We start from the raw sequence: 21,985 nt of genomic DNA on the forward strand, positions 1-21,985 counted from the left end.
TATCCAACTCTGAAACTGGAACGCAAACGATAATGACATTTTATGATCGTCATAGATAATTGATATTTATGATTTACCGGTAATTGTGTTTTTAGCATTGAAAACTGGAACACTGAAAATTTTAAATATATATTTCTGTTTGACCTATAGGCTTCCTATTCCTAAGAAACATCTACAGGGCAGATATGACAAATACCTGACATATTAAATAGCTTAGCCTATCTACAAGCTCACAATGCATCACAGTGACGCATGGTGAGATTGTAGACCATTTTTGGAAAATATTTGAAAATGTGTGAAAATGTTTCAACATGGAAACGATGATGCCAAATTATAATAATTGTGATTATCGCAAATAATTGCAATAGATCATACTGTATGCACACAGTGGCCATCTTACCCTTAAGTTAATGGCAGGGTGGAAACTTGCCGCAATTTGCAATTGACAGCCCATACATCTAAACAGAAAGGTCCTATCTGATTGTATTAAACGACGTCAAACTGCAGCTGTACAAAAGCTTGAATTTATCCACATCTGCAAAGTGTTTGTTTCATACAATTCCACCGTAGACATTGTTATGAGCTACTTTCTGTCAAGAAATTCCTTGCAGATGAGTTGTGTTGGGAGTTTCGAAGCTGACGTGATCAAAACATGGCTTCAAGCACGGTCTGTATCTCAAGGGATGGAGGCAACGGGAGGCGATATTGGCAAGTTTTCCGAGATTCCTTGCGAAGTATAGTGGAAACAAAACGGAAGGGGACGTTTGGTAGGCCAAATCAGAGGTGCGACTCCCTCTTTCCCAGCAGCACTTGCTTTGGCAATGTCCAAGGAAGCTTAGAGAAAGAAAGGTCATGGTCACGTGTCTGTGTTGCGCCATGACACTTTCATGGGAGCCAAATCTCGCACCGGAAGTTACATGAATACAAAGCAGTGAATGGAGCCAGCTTCACCAGCTCATAACAAACATTATTTATGAACCATTGAGACCTGTGTCATATAATCGGTTGCTTTTCAATGTACTTTTTGCTGAGTGAGCTGGTCACTGGGCTCTCATTGACTCCAATGCATTCCACCGAACTTCCGGGTGTAGTTTGGCTCTCATGGTGCAACGAATTTGCCGTCTGAAATTGCACGACAGCGAAAATGACGTTGGTGACCTTACCTCCAATGTCACGGAAAAGACACGCTATGGGCGCACACTCATGCCTGTAGGTATGTAGGTTCTACAACAAAGGTACAGACAGAAATTGACCAGCAGACCGCATTAATCTTGCCAGCAAGGTGCTAACTAGGCGCAACTTCCCATTGACAGTCAAACAGAATAAACAACGTCAAACTCACCAAGATTGCAGCTGTACGAAAAGCTTAAATTATCCCCTATCTGCAAAGAGTTTGTTTCATAAGTCCACCGTAGACATGGTATGAGCTACTTCCTGTCAAGACATTCATTGCAGGCGATTGTGAAGTGTTGGAGTTTGGAAGTGCTCGTTGAATATCACTCAACGGCCCATGCATACCACCTGTTTTGAATTTGCACATAATGCATAGCTCATAACATGTCTAATGGTGGATTTCTATGACACAAAAACTTTACAGATTGGAAGAGGATAATTCAAGCTTTCCATACAGCTGCAATGTTGGTGAGTTTGATGTTTAATACAATTAGATAGGACTTTTCTGTTTGGATGAATGGTCAATGGGACGTTGCACCTAGTTAGCACTTTGCTGGCAAGATGGATATTGACCATATAGTCAATGGTACAAAAACTGGTAAACAAATATATAAATGATATATAATAGTAATGACGTCCGGGTATTCGGTTTTTGGACAACCGTTTCCGATATTCGGTTTCGGCAAAGAATTTCCTGTTCGGTGCATCCCTACTGCGTAACACCTGGAGTTTTGAAATTTCACAGAATGCAGGAGGCATTTACTGAATGCTTTACTGAAAACAAGTGCTTCCAAACTCCAACACAACACCCTTGACAGAAAGTAGCTCATAACATGTTAGTGTTTTTTATGAAACGAACACTTGCAGACAGAAAGAGGATAATATAAGCTTTTCATACACCTGTAATGTTGGTGAGTTTGATGTCGTTTAATACAAACAGATAGGACTTTTCTGTTTGGATGTATGGACTGTCAATTGCAAATTGCGGCTAGTTGCCACCCTGCTATTAACTTAATGGTAAGATGGCCGCCATGTGCATATGGTCAATTAAGCGATTACCGGTGTAATGATTGTGACAGGCCTAACGACAGCAATGACACAGTTTACATTACAGCCACAAGATGAAGAACACAGAAGCCCCACCCACTCCACGCTGCCAGACCAAGGTCAAGCTGTCCTTGTCACCCATTGAGATGTTATATGATGGTATCCCATTATATACACTGGAAAACTTGAAGCAATTTCCACACACACCTGCCCCAAGTCACCGTCACTCACATGTGTTCGCCAGGCATAACCAAGCCCCCAGTGAGGCTCTCCAACGTTGAGGCGCTCGGCCCTAGTGGTAATAGCGGGGACTGCAGGCGGAAATATATCGAAGAAATGTGGTTCTTCCGGGTGCTTCAAAACGCCACTGAGCAACGTCCACTGACATGAATAGCGGGAGGGCGGGGCTATCGCTCCGGTTCAGTCTCTATCCTTTTAATACTCTACGGGCGTAACACGCATTGACCACTGCACACTGCCTCGTTACTCCGTACACCTCCGCGCTTCTCCGCTGGACCCTGTTCAAATCGCGCAGTCCACAATCGACCGGCCAGGTCACCGTCACTCACATCATGTGCTCTCCAAGCGGAACACACATCCACCACTGCGACACTGCCTCTGACGTCAGTCCATACACCCAACGTCAGTCCATACTCCATACACACTGAACAAACACTTTATCCAACTCTTTCTTTTTCTCTCTGCTCTGTCAGACAGTCGGAGACTATGAGGCGGGGGTAACGCTCCTAATACGAGTCTCAGTACAGTACACATGCTATTTACCCTGGGTGTGTGTGTGTGTCGACAATGTGTGGCCATCCGCTACGACATGTGAAGGGCACAATTAGGGATGCACCGAAAGGGAAATTCTTGGCCGAAACCGAATACCGAATATAGGAAACAGTTGGCCGAAAACCGAATACCGAATATCCGAATATGATTAATATTATACATCTTTTTTCCTACCATTGCTGTCATGGCCGTACCTTAAAGCTACCTGATTTATGGCAAAATAAATGGTTATGGCCAAACTTAACTTAAATAATAATCACTATTATGGGTCCATAAAACATTTATTCAGCCCTTTTGAAAGCATTAATTGCATACACTATTCGGTGATATATTTTTATATATTTATATATTTTCTGCGGCCGAATATTCGGTGCATCACTAGTTAAAATAGTATGTTTATACAGAGTAAGTACAGAATAAATAATCTCTCAATCACTTGGTAATGACTGTGACACAGTCCTGTATCTGAAAGGTCAGAAATGCAGTCCTTGCAACCACAATGTTTCCAGCCATACAGGTCTAGTCCAGAATGCCACTTAGCACTATATACTTTGTTGTACAACAAATAGAAAAAAATGTTGACCTACAAGCTTGTAGATGTTTGGAAAATTTGAAAGATTTAGAAAGATTTTGCCTATAATGCCATGTTGAAAGTGGTTATCACTTAACATACAGTACCTACACCCGCACAGTATCATTGGTATGAAGTGTAACTGAATATCGCTGTTTTAGTATCCTCACTTAACCCATTAATTGATTCTACAAATGTTATGTTAACTTAAATAATAATCACTATTATGGATCCATAAAACATTTTTTCAGCTCTTTTGAATGCATTAATTTCATACACTATTCGGTGATATATTTTCTGCCTATTTGGGCCGAAACCGAATAGGCCGAAAATGCATTTTTAGCCATTTTCAGCCGAATATTTTCTGCGGCCGAATATTCGGTGCATCACTAGGCACAATAATGGGTTTAAAAACACCGCTGAAACATGAAGTGCATGGAGGCCGTCAAATCCCGCAAATTCCATCATCCCATTGCCACCGCAACACAAACTAGAATCAGGCATGTAGTATCGGACGGACAGATAAAAAAAATAGTTTTACATTAAAACAGTTTGTGTAAATGCTAATGATCAGGCCAACAGCCAACATACCTAAAACAACCAGGTCAGCACAAAAAAGGCTCTCACTGTCCCAAGTGTCCTTCTCTTCCTTTCCCTGCCTCTCCCTCCGTAGACCAAGCTAACTGGAGATTCACAGGCAGCAGTGTGGGCTCTAGAGAATAGGTCCCTATCTGCTCTACAGATAAGTGGGAGGACTGACTGCCATGTCCCAAACTACTGTAATCCTCCGATGTCCGGTTCATTCATCACACACACACAACCACACCTAAAGATTAGCTCAAGTCAAAGCAAGACAGAGACATTGTTACAGCATTATGACTGCCGTCTATGCAGTCCTCACCAGTTAAGCTGCGGGTCATTTCCACAGTATATAAACTCTTGTCTAGAGGTTAGGTTATGATGGCAACATTCTTATAGTACCAAAGATAAGTTCAGCTATTGACGACTGCGACAGAACTTGTAGTAGCCTACACAAAGGTCTTCTGTCTTGTACAGTTTTAGTCTTTGCGATGCAAACTACTGCAGTCTACTGTACATCGACGCACACCGTAAAACCCAATTAATGTGCCTGTACAAAATAGGTGCCCTTTACTTAAGCCACAAGCAACACAGAGATGCTATAATGCATCCAAATAGGAAACTGCTATCTGAATGTATTGAACGACGTTAAACTCACTCACCAATATTGCAGCTGTAAGGAAAGCTTGGATTATCCTCTATCAGTCAAGCATTTGTGTCATTAAACTACCACCATAGACCTGTTATAAGCTACTTTGTCAATAAATTCCGTGCAGGTGATTATTGTTGTGTTAAGAGTTTGGAAACACTCGTTGGAAGCATATATACTCTAAGGTTGGAAGTCACTCAATGCCACCAGTAGGACGTTGCGGTATTGAAAACGAATGTTTCCAAACTTTGACAGATCATTTAGAAAAAGAATCACCTGCACAGAAGTTATTAACAGAAAGTAGTTCATAACATGTCTTGAAACAAAGGATAATCCAAGCTTTCGGTACAGCTACAACCTTGGCGACTGGTGAGTTTAACGTTGTTTAATACAATCAGATACGACCTTTCTGTTTGGCTGAATGGGCTATCAAGGGTTGGTATTACAACTCTAGATTCCAGATAGCATCCGAGTTTCTTGCAGAGCCCTTTAGCCTACTAACAGAATACAGGGTAATTAATAAAGTGGACACTATTATACATGATACCGATATATGACAGTGCATCCTCTCTCTCCACGTACCCTGCAATGGCTGCAGCCTGAGTTGCTCAGCTTGAGTCGATGCTGACTAACAACACTGAGCCTGTATTGTCGGACTGTGAGTTCAACGACCCCTCTATGTACTGACAAACACAGACACAGTAACTGTGCACTGTCCTCAATTTGATAGAGATAGTGTTTATACCGTCCTTCCTCTCAACTATACAATGAAAGCAGTAAAAAGTAAAGGTTGAAGTTTAAGTACTTGATCCACTAAACAGAGCTCAAACCACCAAATTAAATAATAATACGACCTGCGTCTTCAGCATAGATTACCCAAATAAAATATACTGGACTCAAAAAACCATAATAATGTTTAAAATACAATATCAAGGAACATATGGCTTATGCATCTTGGCTGTGGTTTTATGGCTGCTAGTTGCTGCGCCTGCAAGACCTAATAAGTTGGTTGCGGCTAAACCAAGACCCAATGATTTGGTGTAAACAAAAGAAACGTCAATACCAACAGCCGGTGTAACGATGAGGTCTGAGACTGAGGTGACAATAATTGCCACGCACAAGCCCGAGGACAAAGCTTTGCATTAATTACAGGGTGTACAACCATACTAGTACTAAATGCATGCAGTGCCTTTGGGTGCTTTGTCTTCTCATTCACATTAAAGACGATGTGTATGAGGGTGAACAACACCCTAAGCAATCATCATATAAATCGAAGAATGGTGGTGGTGGTGGCGCTTTTTGTTGATACATAAGCAGTAAGACCGTTTCCAGCCCACGGGACAAACGGGGCTCCTTCCCAGCCGGGCGATGGGTGATTGTTCTCGGGCTCGCTGTTCAGTTCACACTCCTCCCACTGTCAACCATCCACTCCGTGTCCCCATTGTTTATTGTTTGTTTGTATCTCTAGTTTCACTCCACGATACCCAAGAACTGTCACTGTATATCTGTAAAATCCGCTTGTGCTTGATAAAAATAAAACAAGCGTAATAATAACTTGAATTGGAGTCCTGGAGGAGGAACACTTACCTCGATGCGAAACGATGTGCAGCCCTTGAGAAACTCCTTTATGTTGCTCAAGCACTCGCCGTCGTTTTTCGGTTCTTGGTAGATCTGTAAAAACCCAGAACGCTGGTGGTTAGAGACTCGATATGAGACTACAAACAAGCAGCAGCACTTCTACGGAGATATGTCTCTTTGATCTTCAAAATGTGACTTTCTGTTGGGGATTAAAAAGTGCACATTCTCTCTGCACGGGCTTGTTGCTGCCACACTGTAGCTGCCTGGGAGGAGGCTGAACACACAGTGAGACTGAACACAGACTCAGACAGATCCCTTGGTAGGGAAGTGGACATGGGGACTGTATTGGATCAGGGGAAATGACGTTGACATAGGGATTCCCGCTGATGTTTAAGGTAGCCAATTTAACTATGGAGTAGTCGTGAATCCTATTAGGGTCTAGGGCTGAGGTTCCCAAACCGTTTCATGTCAAGGACCCCCAAATTGACACTAATCAGCCCGCGGACCCCCATTTTTTTAAAGATATGCCAGGAACCCCCATAAGAGAAGATTTTGACGGCTCTAGCAGTGATTCCCAAACCGTTTAATTTCAAGGACCCCCATTTGACATACATATTAGTACAAACCCCCATGTGATGTAATTTATATCTCTGGGACCCCCAGTTTATATTGTAAAAAAAAAAAAAAAAAAAAAAATGTAACTCTGAAATGGACCCGTATATAGGGTTCCATTTGTACAGTTACAGACCAATAAGGGTCCATTTGGTTACAAACTATTATTTAGCTGGGTACCCCCTGGAACTCCCTCAACTGTTTATGTTTATTCAACTTTCAGCAAGATCACAGGGTTTTAAAAGACAGAGGTGCCATTAAAAACATTATCACAAATATAAAACTTCAAAACTAGCCTATCTAAAAATCCAAATGGTGTAAAACTCAAATCTAAAATCCACTATCATTTAAAAGTCTGCACAATCACGATTGGTGATTTTCTGTACCTCACAGTTCTGCATGATGGAGGACCCCTGGGGGTCCCCGGACCCCACTTTGGGATAGTGGCATAGATAGTCATACACATAGACATAGGTCATGAATCAAAAGTGTGCACAGGCCAAATATTTTCTCTGGACGATTCAGGATAGAAACGGATAATGTCAATGTACAAATCAGTATCGGAGATTTTGGAATATAATCTAGCCCTAGTGAAACATGACTGTCAGTGTCAACCCTATTGCACTATTTGGACTCTTCTCTGTTTAGAAACATTGCCTCCTTTTTGGAAGTGTCTGAACTTAACTAACCGTGCGTGCCTAATGCCTATACGTTGCCACACAATAAATACTGCGCTGTTTCTTTAAATGGGGAAAGGGTCTATCTATGATGTCTGTGCGCCTTTGCAGTCAATGGCGGCCCACTCTTATGGTCTGTGTACAGAATGATAGCCAGACATCCTTGTCTTGTCTGCTCACCCGATCCATCAGACAGATCATGTTAATGTTTTGTGTATAAAAATACATAAACATGCAAGCACAACTGTATAGGTTGTTACACAGTATGTAATGCTAGCTGCGTAACAGCTGGAGTCAAACGCATATACCCGTCTTGTATAAACCGTCCTACAGTAATAATAAAAAAAAAATGAATTAAATGTAAACTAGGCCTCTTACTGTTATAGAGATTAAAAAATGGGCCCATCCTGCCATCCTTAAAATTTCCCCCTCTGCTATGATGCTGGCTGCCCATTGCCTATAATTTTGCAAGGGAATCTATATACACTGGAAGGAAAAAAGAAATCGGCCTTTATCCACACTAACATTATTGTGCAACCATTTGGGTGCTGTTTTTAGAGACAATAACCCGCGCTCTCGTGACCTACAAAAGGAACTCTTCATGGACCACTGGGCAAAGAGAAGCGCGATAACAAACCACGTCGTGTCACGGACGGCTCTCGGCGACACAGACGCGCCGATGAGGCGGATGGTTATACGGGGGAGAGGACAGCGGCACAATTATGCCCCTTACTTTCTCCGTGGAACCCGGGCTAAGCCGCTCCAGCAATCTACACAAGACCACCCCATCTTTGAGGGAGCTCTGCAGAAATGCCTCGGGATCCGAGATGGTCTTCTTTGGCGATTCCAATACCCCGAGCGTGATCAACCATGTAACCGTCTGTTCCGCCGAATTCATGGCCAGTCACACAACAGCTCCTATCCAACGAAGTGGCGGTTGTTGTTTTGTGTATTTAAATAGATAACTGCCCCCCCGCGGTTACACTGTCATTTGGGGCGTTAAAATAAAAACATAATTAATCCAGAAGAAGGTTTTGCCTGAGATCTCGGTGAGAGAGGGAGAGAGAGAGGGGGGGGGGGAGAGAGACTACGGAGAAAAAGCCCTCCTTCCTTCTCCCTCGGGTGGATGCGGATGACGCCTGGCTTGTGGAAATTCGGCGGCTCTGGTTTCCTCTCTCTCTCTCTTGTGGTGTGTTCTTTTTCTCCTCCAGCCTGGCAAGCTGTCAAACGCAGTTCACCGTGATGCGTTGAGGCAACGGACTGCATACATGCGCATCACAGCCGCCAGCCACTCATCCAGTGGATGACATCACACAACAGGGACCAAGCTAGTCCAACCAGTTGTTGGGCCACTTCAACATTTTGACAGGAATAGGCTTCCTATTCATAAGGGGTTTGCACTTTGCATATCCTCCGCTTTATCACAACTGCAGGTTATCTCATCTGTCGTTGAGGACTGAACACAGCCAGCTCTGCTATTTCAGTCCATCACATATGCAGCTAATTTGTGTATTTTGTTTTACAGGAGGAACAAGCTGCAAGCCAGCCCGGAACAGAATACCAACCATTTATTTTTAGAAACCTCCATCTTACTCGCATTTTCTCTCACACACACACACACACACACACACACACACACACACACACACACACACACACACACACACACACACACACACACACACACACACACACACACACACACACACACACACACACACACACACACACACACACACACATTTGAATTATTTTATTTGGATCTGCACAAGAGGCGTAATACAATAGACCCAAACACTGATCAGAATTAGGTTACATTATATGGTCCAACCAGATATAGCTGCTGCATGCTTAACACACAGAGGGAAAATAAGAGAAAAAAAAAAATATATAGCACATTGTTTACATACTATTACTTGACACTACTAGACAGGATGATTTTTTTTTTTTTTTAAGCCACCTAGGGATAAACACACACACACACACACACACACACACACACACACACACACACACACACACACACACACACACACACACACACACACACACACACACACACACACACACACACACACACACACACACACACACAAAATGCATGTCTAATTAACTAATTGTCAAATGTTTACTTTACTGCATACAGCAGTCATACCTCCAAAATCTATCTTATATTTAAGAGGGAAACTCTAGGGACATAGGATCTGTAACATAGCTAGGATATTAGTTGACAAATAAGTTAACTAGCATCAACACAAGGACCTGGCTGTGTTGCAGTGTAGCTGCTTATTACAGCTTCACTTCTGTAATTGTCCACTAGGTGGGAGTGGTACTCTATATGAACACTATAATTTCAAGCGTGGCACTTTACTTTGAAAACGATTTCCCCACACCTGCTGGGTGGATGTTGTTAATGTTTTGTCGCTTTCAGGATCACCGTTGTTTGTAGGTGTCCCACTCTTGCTTTTAAAAAGTTAGTGGAAGCACTTCCGTTAGTGGAAGCACACTAGCCCAGAATATAGTCAATATATTGGAAGTGAGCTGCGATGAAGAAGTGAGCAAATTAAGTTAGGCTTTTATAATTACCAGGTGCTACGCCGTACAGATTTCTGCAATGGGTGTCATCACTTACCTGATGTTTTCTGAGGCTGATTTGAAAACTGTCAAGTGGCTTTTCTTCCTCAGCCTATAGTGGGAATAGGCATGCACGGCTTGGGATATCCGTGGATATGCTCCTGAGGAGGAGGATTCTAAAAACGACTTATAAATCCTAAAGCTTTATTTATACTTCACTGTGCAACGGTCCTATGCTGGAAAATAGCAGATATGCAAACTCACAGTACATCTCATTCAAGACACTGAACTTGCCTTTTTTGCCATCCAAATGCATTATATGGTTAAATGGGCCCTAAGAGATGCAGAAATTAACTAGAAAAAGTGCCCTTCTGGGCACAGGTCTCCACCAGGAGGATAGGACAGTGTGTGATGTTTGGCAAAATGTTTAGGAGTAATTTAAACATGTTTGTGTGGGTTTGTGTGTGTGTGTGTGTGTGTGTGTGTGTGTGTGTGTGTGTGTGTGTGTGTGGACTGTACATTGCCAGACATGACCGTCTGGTGGACCTGGTCTCAGACAAGATCAGAGGAGTACAGGACAGGACAACAAGAATGTATAAACACAGCACTGTAAAAATAGACTGGTTTGATCACAATGACACGCATGTCAATTCACTACAAAATATTCCAAATACCCCAGATATTGTGTTCATCAATGAAATTAGAAAAACTGTCACTATATTTGATAGTAATAGGCTGCCCATTTGATTTGTATATGGACACTTGTTTTACATCCAAACATATACAATATCAGCTTCTGGTGGAACATATTATGGCCTTGGGATATAACTGTCAACTTATTGTCCTTGTATTTGGAACTCTGGGCCATGTCCATAAACTTGTGCTCAGGGGTCTGCAATTGGGTAGATTGCTAAAAACAAATGCAAAAAAGCTGGCTAAATACTGTTCTGTCTCAGCTATTATGGGCAGTCTGTCTGTCTGGAGAAGGCGTTGTTTCATTTATCCCTAGGTGGCTTAAAAAACCCAAAACAAACATCCTGTCTAGTAGTGTCAATTAATAGTATGTCAACAATGTGCTATATATATATATATATATATATATATATACATATATTTATTTATTCTTCTTTTCCCTCTGTGTGTTAAGCATGTGCAGCAGCTATATCTGGTTGGACCATATAATGTATAACCTAATTCTGATCAGTGTTTGGGTCTATTGTATTACGCCTCTTGTACAGATCCAAATAAAATAATTCAAATGTGTGTGTGTGTGTGTGTGTGTGTGTGTGTGTGTGAGACGCAACTTGGCCTGTTGTAGCGCCACCATGAGGCTGATTTGAAAACTGTCAAGTGGCATTTCTTCCTCAGCCTATAGTGGGAATAGGCACGTGGATATGCACGGCTTGGGATATCCGTGGATATGCACGGCTTGGGATACACTGCATGTCTTCCTTCTCAGAATGCATTTCTTTCATGTGGATTCCAAGGGATTCGATTTCCCAAAAGTTGCGTAACTGATCTGACAGTGCCTGTTCCTCGCTGATTTGTGCATCACTTCAATGTCCACAACTTCAGTTATGATATTTAGCGTAGTGACTTCTCCTTGCACCAGCCATCCAAATACACTTTCCAGTGCAACTAGTCCTTCATTCAGTCTCTCCATTTTTCCTGTGACCATTTTCCAATATTATATATTTGCCAATTAGGACTCCTTAAGGGTACTGCGAAATCTGAAAGCATCTCAACTCAAACTTTATTATAAAGCACATAGGTTAGAATTAAGAAACAACACTGACAAAGAAAATAGATTAAGACATACCATTACAAACGGCCGGGGCTAAGTTTGAATTAGTGTAAAACGTCCCTGGCCCTTCACTTTTTGGATTCATTGTGCAGAAAAGGGTAAGAAGCTATCCTTGTGGAAACAAGCGCCGTTTCTGAACAGCGGTGGGAGGGGCCCAGGGTGTGACCTCATCTCGGAGCTACAGAATGAGCGTAGTGCTGAGGGAACATACTGGGGTTAGGTGTTCCAGAGTCTAGGCCCGGTCTCTGGTGACTGCCTGGTCTTATAACTATAGTTTTGGGCACAGCACAGTCAAGAGCGACTGCAGTGCTCTGGCTGGGATATATGGCTCTATGAGCTGAGCTACTAGATCTATATGATAATAAATAAGAGGAGCCAGCCCTTTTTTTTGTTGCTTTATCACACTAATAACCTTACCTCTATCACTTAGATTGAGTAGCCTAATGGTTGCTGCATGCTAAGTGCTTAATCCTATCCAATCCACTTACCAGAATTAACCGAAACCTGTGTGGTTACAAGAGTAAGGAGGCCTAATTCTGCTTAAATAGATAAGGGAAGGGATCCATATACTAATACTGCAGGCCCCACGGTAAATTCCAACGTGTTCATTTAATTAACACTTGCTGACCAGTAACTTCTATCTTCAGATTTATGCACCTTGAACATGTTCACTAGCATGCCTGAGAGGTCGTTTTGACCGTTTTTTGAGATTTTGAAGTTTTTGCCCATGAAGCTTTCAGAATGTTCCCCTTTCATGACCATCATCATCCATCACCATTCTATCATCTCAGAAATGTTTGACATTTGACATTTTCTAAATATGAATTTAAGCACATGCTACTTGTGTCTCATTTTACTTCAGTCATGCTAGTATTAAAGAACACTTAAGTTATACAAGTGAATATGGTAGCCAACAGTCCTGAGTGGAGCCTATGGTTTCCTCTGAGGAAGGAAAATCTCTCTACCTGGAGGAATCTGGAATTCCCAATAGATCGCCATGGTTACGAGTGCAATATCCAAGGACGGATGATGAATGCACCTTAGTGTGTGTTGTCAGGAAAACTGATCCCAGAGGCCACCCGTGTCTAAACAGGCATTGTCGAGGGACACCTATAGTGCCCCTGTGGTCCTGTCACCATGGGTCTGTTACCAAGCATGCTACAGTGGCGCTGTGGAGACTGGCCCCAGGCATCTCATCTCCATCAATCCTGTGTTCCTGCAAAGTGAAAATATTGTTGTTTTCATACCGTAGTTACTGTAGTATATATGCAATGACTTTTTGAGAGCATGTATATAGGAAATCAAAGAGAAGAAATAGAGCAGCAACTACTGCACTAGATCACCTTTAGGACTACCGAAGGTGCTCTCTGAGCTTATACTACACCTTGGACATTTGATTAGTTAATAACTCCTTTGAAGTTAACTAATTAAGTAAATTAACTAATTAACGTTGTCCTTTAAAGGTGTTTTTTAACCACATTCACTAACATTCACTTTTTTAAAGGGTTTTATATATATATATATATTTATATAATATATATAATTGCATTTTTATAGCGCTTTTCCAAGTGCTCAGAGTGCTTTACAGTGGTTCATTCATTGGGAGGTGAAGCGGCGAACAGTCGACGCCAGCGTCCTCACTTCCCACATTCACACACCAATGGTGGCGAGCTAGCACCGACCGACTCATTGGAGGCAATGTAGGGTTCAGCGTCTTCTTGCCCAAGGACACTTCGACATGTGGACAGGAGGAGCCGGGATTCGAACCGCCGACCCAGGGATCATTGGACCACCTGCTCTACCTCCTGTTGCTTTCCTGCCTTTAGATAAAGAGGGAGAGAGAGAGACGGGGGTAGACATGCAGCAAAGGTCATCATGAACGGGACTCGAACACGCAACGCTCTGTCATGCAGGCCACAGCCTATATGTGGCATGTGCCTGGGCCGCTAGGTCAGCGGGCAGCCGGGCACCCCAACTGTTTTATCTTTTTTTTTTTTTTTTTTTAGATATTTTTTTGCGGCTTACGCCTTTATTGATTTTTCTTTTTTTTTTTTTTGCGGCTTACGCCTTTTATTGATTTTTGAAGGGACAGACAGTAGGCTGACAGGAAACGGGAGAGAGATGGGGGGATGACATGCAGTAAAGGCCGTGTCGGGTCCGGGAGTCGAACCCGCGGCACACTGCGACTGGATTACCAGTCCGGTGCCCAGACCGTTACGCTACGGCCTGGGCCCTTTATTGATTTTTTAAGGGATAGAAAATAGGCTGACAGGAAACAGGAGAGAGATGGGGGGATGACATGCGGTAAAGGCCGTGTCGGGTCCGGGAGTCGAACCCCGCGGCACACCGCGACTGGATCACCAGTCCGGTGCCCAGACCGTTACGCTACGGCCTGGGCCTGTTTTATCTTTTTAAATGTATATCAATTCCCCATTTTTCACCCGACCACCACACATTCACACAACAATTTATACATGAATCTAAATCAAAGTCGTACGATTTGTCACACACGTTACCGCGGTGAAATTTGTTCTCCGCATTTGACCCATCCCTCCATCTCTTGGAGCAGTGAGCAGCCAAGGAGCGGTGAGCTGCAGCCGCGCCGCGCTCGGGAATCATTTGATTAGTTGATTTGACCCCCCAATCCAACCCTTTGATGCCGAGTGCCAAGCATTGGGTCGCATTCTTTACAGTCTTTGGTATGACCCGGCCGGGGATCGAACCCCGACCTCCCAGTTTCAGGGCGGACACTCTAACAACAAAGGCCACTGTCACTGTAAATACATGAACATCTTTATGTTAGAGGAAGAGAGTCGCTGTAACATCTGGGACACCTGCTGCGTGGAAATCTGTCCAGTAGAAAGGAGCAGCCAGTCTTGGACATAAATATGAGCTATTAACACGTCATACACTAAAACACCATACAGCCTGTTAACGATGACCCTGTCAGCATGTGTGAGCATGTATATGTGTGTGTGTGACTGTGTGTGTATGCGTGTGTGTGTGTGTGTGTGTGTGTGTGTGTGTGTGTGTGTGTGTGTGTGCGTGCGTGCGTGTGTCTATGTATGTGTGTGTGGTGTATATACTGTACTCTCAAGTAGGAACAGGTAATGGCGTCTTCCTCTCCATATCTAGTCGGTGAACAAAGAACGTAAATGTTTGAGTTTCAGCATGACATCTCTCATAAAAAAACAATCTCCATCTTCCTCCTCCTCCTCCTCTCCCCACCGATAAACAATGATATGTAAACAGGTCTTTATTGATTTGTCTATTTTACGACCGGCTTTCTTATAGGATTTATTATTATTTAGAGAAGTAGTGTCTTGCCTGTCTTTGTTTTCTTCCTTGTGTGGGAGGAAAATATGTAGTATGATGTCTTGTTGAAAATTGCATTGGTTTCTCTTCATTCTTAAATGCATTTATGTTAGTTAACTCGCGTCGTTTCTTATTCGAAACAGTATTTGGTTCAATCATCATATCCACTTAGACACCTGCAATATCCTTACTTTGATCTACCAAAAATGTTTAAAGCGGTTGGACGAAGGTCATTCTGCTACAAAGCTCCATCTGATTGGAATGATCCTCCATTTCATCCTTCTGTCGCTTCAGGACATCTCTATATTCACATCTTGATTCTACTTGTTTCTGCTTCTAAATTGACTGTACGTGTATAGGGACATACTGTACTGTCATACACACTGATGTACTTGCACTGTGCCATCTTCTTTCCCTTCTGTTGCGCAACAGCCCGATTCTCTCTCTTAGGTCGTCCTCAGACGAGCCTTCCATCGTCGCTTCCAGTCATCCCGGGTTCTTCAAACATCCGGGCCCGAAAGCGCATCCGGGCGCAAAGCACCTCGTTGGTGCTTTGTGCTCCTGCATCTTTCTTGTCGAGTACATCCACATAATATGTTAGTATGGGACGTCCTCGTGACCGGGGCCCATGTGTTGGTTTCCCACAGCACCAGTTTGCTGTCTGGCAGCTCCTGCAGGTGTCTTTATCTTTGATGTCCTGCAAGTCTCACACACACACACACACACGCACACACACGCACACGCACGCACACACACACACACACACACACACACACACACACACACACACACACACACACACACACACACACACACACACACACGGTAAGCAAATATACAGGCCCATATCTGGCCAGGTGCCTACTCGTCCAGCTGCGCAGTCATCCGAAAAATATGGTGCCCAGATGTCTTGTATCCCACTGTCACATGCACTACCCTCTGGGGCTGTCCCTAAATTGAGTTGAGGACAGGTGTCATATAGGCAAAGTACGTATCCTGTCTCTTGGGAGTTGAACCAAAACCAAGACAAAAATCAAAACCACAGCTATAACGCGCCCCCCTCACACACACACACGCACACACACACACACACACACACACACACACACACACACACACACACACACACACACACACACACGGCACGCACACATACACACCTGTATGCTCTTGAGTCATGACTGAGAAAAGAAAAATTCGTTCAGGTGAAAATTTGAAATGATGCTCATAACATGACTGGGAATAGTTTAGTAGGTGAATGGGTTTGATGTCAGTCACCCACCGTATTCAGCGGCGTGCTAAATCAATTGGGTGCCACTGCCAGCTTCTGTTAATCTATCACTATTTAAACCGGTCCCGCCTCCCTCCCACCCATTCTCTCAGCTTGCTGCCTGAGCCATCTGGGCCAAGGAGACCGGTCATATTTCATTATGACAAGGCAAACTCCATACAACACAGAGCCACTTCACAGGCCAAAACAGAGTGCATTAGTGGATGATGGATGCACTGGAGAGATGCGTGCACTCTCACGGTAGAGGAGAGGATCAGATGAGAGAGTCGACATAATTTGTTCTTAACTGTTGCTCTATATACTATAGCCTACTACTAGTACTAGTCCACTCCAGGCTAACCTCGCGTGAGAGCAGCGTGCGTGTCTACGTAGAATTTGCTATGTAGCCCACACATAGCAAACAATCATAACACGGTGGCCATGGCGATGGTACGACGAAAATATGATCTACTTTAAGCTAGATCGGTTATTTTTCAGAGAACAATCTTCTGAGGCTCAGAAGATCGTTCTCTCAGAATCTGAGCACACACACACACACACACACACACAGTGACACACACACACACACACACACACACACACACACTGACACACACGTGCGTCGTGCAGTGCAGTGTACTGTGTAGCCTACGTGCGGTGACGGTGAGCACCATTTACCGATCCACTGGAGTCGTGATCCGTGGCGTGCTCCCACTCACACCAGTCACCACCAATGGGTGTGTGTGTGTGTGTGTGTGTGTGTGTGTGTGTGTGTGTGTGTGTGTGTGTGTGTGTGTGTGTGTGTGTGCCTGCCTGTGTCATGCATGGATAGGAATAATACTCGCACTGACGTTCCTCCCGCCCACGCACGGCGTCCTCTCCTCTCCCTGTATGACACCACCAGCTCCACGGTGACTCCGCCACCAGTGACACACACACCACACCACACACAGCCACTGTAGTAGCTCCTCGCTCCGCTCCAGCTCTTACAACGGAGAACGGACCGCTTCCCCGTTTAGATCGAGTGCACATAACTGGCATGGACACCAGAGGAGACAGCTAGCTGACCATCAAAGAAACATGCCTACGGTCCTGTGCGCTAAAGGGAAACTTTCCATCGCATATTTTCTGCCTCGATGTGGATCTACTCAGGTGAGCGATTTCGTGCTCGAAAAGGAGTGAATTAAGAAATGAAATTTCATCCTCAATAATTACACGACACAGACTATCTGTAGGTCAAGTGTTTTGATGAGTTAATCCATATTGTTTCCCCAATATGTGGTACAGTCGGCTAGCAATTATACTCTCTTAATGAAATCCAGCTGGAACAAAAATAGTGTTTGACCTAATTGTTTTTAGTTGTTTGACTCAACCCACGAATGAACATTTGTTTTAACTTATCCGACCTTCTCTATAAATATAATTAAATCTCGAATATAGAAAAGTAACATAACTCCAGTCAGAAACGATTAATTCTCAATTTCTTACAAATGTAACAGGTGAGTTACCTTTATTGTTGGCTTGAACGGTGCTTGTTACAGGTGTTATGATAGGTTTGTGGTCTCAGGGGGTGTTAACATACACCAGGGGGATTGCACCAGTGCCAGTATATCTAGCCTCTGATGCCAGTGGGCATGTAGGTGTGAAACACATTGCACAAGTTAATGCTGCTTACATGATACTAATGGGCCTGTAAGTGTTTAACTGACTGGTGGAGCCAGACAGAAATGTGCCATTGCCCGTGCACTGCCTGCCACAGGGTGGAGGAACATTGGGTGTTTGTGTGTTTTCATTGCATGCCTATGGTCTCATAACTGCCTCATGGCCATAATAATCAGACTGGTTTTCACACCATACACACACACAAAGTCACAAACACACGCGCATGCAAGCCCCCGCCCCCCCCCCCCCCACACACACACACACACACCATTTTCAGGATCAGACTCAGACTGTGGCCACAGTGAGTCATGAAGTCATGTACAGACACACACACACACACACACACACACACACACACACACACACACACACACACACACACACACACACACACACACACACACACACACACACACACAAGCAGTGATATTGCACACACACTAACCACAGTAGCCTATGTTCTCATTAGGTGCATGGATGGCACAATTTATACTGTGATATAGTCTAAAAACATGTAGCCTACTACAGTAACTACATAACCATCATTCATTCACTCTCTATCCCAGTGTGTGCATTCGCCGGCATGGAGACTCTCTGGACAATCCTACAAACCAACAAAAAATTATATATTTTCTTTAACCATTAAGTCAAAAGGTTATTGGTAGAATAAGCTACAACAGCCAAGCCTTGTTGGTACTGGATTACTACAAAATAAAAAGAACAGAATGTTAAAATCTTTGTATTGTTTGATGGCCATGCTGCCCAGTCAATTGACCTTTGGGGTTTGGGCCCTCAAAGAATTGACGATAACAAAGGCCCAATTGACCCTGTCCTTTAAAATCATGAAATTCCAGGCCTGGTCACTATTTAAGAAGTGAAATTGAGGCATTCTGTAAATTCACAAAAATCAAGTTTTATAACCCCTAAAATCCTAAATAGTATATACTGTGACATCCTGGGTCTGTTCCCTGCCCTTTTCCTGTCCTACCACTAGTCTCTGCTCACCCCTTCGCCCACCCTCGTGAGTCCTAGCTCGACAGTCTGGGCTCCTGCACGGGTCCACATGTGCGAGCTGTTGGCCTAATGACTGCCCAGTCAGTGCCTATTGGCCAGATACTATTAAGGCTGTCTGGGACCTGACCCCGTTCTCTGCCCCGCGAAGGGAGGCGCTGGAAGGAGCAGCATGGCTTGTGATTGCGTGAGACGGGCCATCAGCTCCACTGTGTTCATTGTCAGGGTTACGAGGGTTTACTATCCTCTGCCTATCGGGTCGACTCGCAACTCGAGCGAGGCTGAGTTGTCTCAAGCGAACATTGCAACGTTCAGCACGGCAACTCGCTCGCTTTAGCTCGCTCAGTGGGGGCTCGAGTTCGCTTGGGACGGCGCCACTCCATCGCGGTCTAAAACTATAGGGTGAAAGTCCCTACCATCGGTGGAATATGGTCTTGTGGACTTGATGCAACTTAAATGACAGTGAATTACAGCACAATCACACACACATAGACATGCAAACACACACACAAACATAACACACACACACACACTCACACAGAGATAGGTGTGTGGGGTGAGGCGAAATGGTCTGACACTATGGCGATTGTACTCAACTTGGACAGATGCCCGAGGAACACAGCAAAATCCGAAGTGTCAATTTTACACTTTCAGAGTGAGATTAACACAATTATTCCAAAAAGTAAAGACCAAGAGGGAAAATGATGAAAGTATAAAGTGGATGGAAACAGAACGTTATTTTTTACAGAGTGTAACTCTGAGAGCATAACAACCTTTACAGTGTATGTAAAAAAAATGAACATTCTTCTGATCATCTGCAGCTGTTATTGTTTCAGATATGAGTCACCAACGTGCAACAACCTCCGCTCAACCATCAAATTACTGTGTGTGCGTGTGCGTGCGTGCGTGTGTGTGTGTGTGTGTGTGTGTGTGTGTGTGTGTGTATGTGTCACTGTGTAATAATGTAATTTTCTGCCAAATCGGATGCCCACAACATGCATATTGTTCTTCAAATATTTAAGTGTGGCTGGTTTTCTCACAATCCACAACTGCGCACTGGTTGTTCCTTTCCCCCCATAGGCATGCCTGCTTGGTATCTGCTTTATTACGCCACTGGCAGTGGCTGCCTGTGGTTGTCTTGTTTATGAAACAGTCTTTATTTACCACCTCAACTCTGTCCCTCTGTTCTCACAGCAGGTCACGGGAAGTCAACATAACATCTGTGCCAAAGACATCTTTGGGGTGAGAGAACGCTCGTAGTCTTACGTTATGATTCTTCTTCTTAATACTAATACGGTGGTTAGTTTTATTTACTAGCAGTATTTAGATGAGTTAAATTCATCGATGGCATGCTGTTAGTGTTTTCACTGAATACTAGGTTTGTTTACCTGGTGTCCTAGTTTTTATTACACACTCTCTGGGCTAAAATGAAAAATAAACACTGATGATTTTACTGTGTGTGTGTGTGTGTGTGTGTGTGTGTGTGTGTGTGTGTGTGTGTGTGTGAGAGATCATTGGTCAAGCCTGCTTTCCTTTGATGTGATGTCAGAGCACCAACATAACCCCGCTGGTGGTCACTGCTGCGTCCTAGCTATAGTCAGCAGACAAGAGAGAGAGAGAGAGCGAGAGAGCAGAAATAAGAACAGAGATGTACACGAGATGAGGAGCGAAAGGACGGATACACTACTAGGATCCAGCTGTACACTCTTGGATTTAAATGAACACTGGGCATTTTACTGTAGAGAGGAAGCAGGAGGAGAGGGAGCGGGGAGATAGCAACACACGTTGTTCCACCTGGGAGACGTTGTTGTTGTTGGAGAGGGAAGGAGAGAGGCATAGCCGTGTGTGTCCTTGGTGACTGGGGGGGAGGAGGAGAGATAATGACGTGAAAGGACAAGCAAAGAGAGGAAGCACTTACCCCCCGGGGGGTGGTGGTGGTGGAGGCTTGAAAAAGAGAGAGTGACAGAGATAGAAGAAAGAGAAATGGATCTGTGCAGGCTCACCACCAGCAGCAGGCTGAAATGTGTTACACACTGTGAGTCATGACTCATGAGTGAACAAAATGTCTACTCCCAGCAGACTTCAATTAAGGTTTATTTTAACTCGGCAGCATGACTGGAGTTCTGTCTCTCGTTGCGCTATCGCGCATCCTGATCTGCACCCGTCAATCACCCAGGCACATGGGTGTGCATTGACGCATGGACACGCACTAGCGCTGCACACACACACACACACACACACACACACACAAACACATAGGTACTCATGAGCTGAGACGTCAGCTTGGAGAAAAAGTGACCTTTGCTTAGAGCTTGCCTCCTCCTCGACTGTAAACTCGCCTTTTTTCTCTCTCTCTCTCTCCCTCCCTCTCTCTCTCTCTCTCGCTCTCTCTCTCCCCAATAGCGTGCGTGTGTGCATGCGTGCATGCGTAGTTAGGTACAGGGGTAGCAATTCTACGTCATGCTGAAACAGCATGAATTACACCAGTTTCCCTGCAGCTAGGGGACCTACTTTTCTCAAACTGACGCTGGTGGCAATCTAATCAGCGCAGATTATAATCAAAGCAGGCGCAGAGACAATGCAATATGGATGCAGAGCATCTCTACATGAGGCTTCATGGTTTCCTCCTCTTGAGAACTAAACAGTGCAGATAGGACTGATAAAACATACC

The 21,985-nt window shown here is 43.9% G+C and overlaps 1 protein-coding gene across 1 annotated transcript in view; it reads right to left on the reverse strand.

Moving 5' to 3' along the window:
* The window catches only part of arhgef7a (Rho guanine nucleotide exchange factor (GEF) 7a), a 53,598-nt gene extending 44,754 nt beyond the window's left edge, over positions 1-8,844 (reverse strand). Inside the window, exons 1-2 of the mRNA XM_083777312.1 lie at positions 8,412-8,844; positions 6,399-6,482 (exon numbers count right to left, since the gene is read on the reverse strand). Coding sequence (XP_083633438.1) covers positions 6,399-6,482; positions 8,412-8,576 — 249 coding nt within the window. The 5' untranslated portion in view covers positions 8,577-8,844. The remainder of the gene's footprint in view (positions 1-6,398; positions 6,483-8,411) is intronic.
* Positions 8,845-21,985: the final 13,141 nt, after the last annotated feature.

Source organism: Protomyctophum parallelum (genome assembly GCF_964188405.1).
Source record: "Protomyctophum parallelum genome assembly, chromosome: 11".
In the NCBI taxonomy this organism is placed as follows: domain Eukaryota; kingdom Metazoa; phylum Chordata; class Actinopteri; order Myctophiformes; family Myctophidae; genus Protomyctophum; species Protomyctophum parallelum.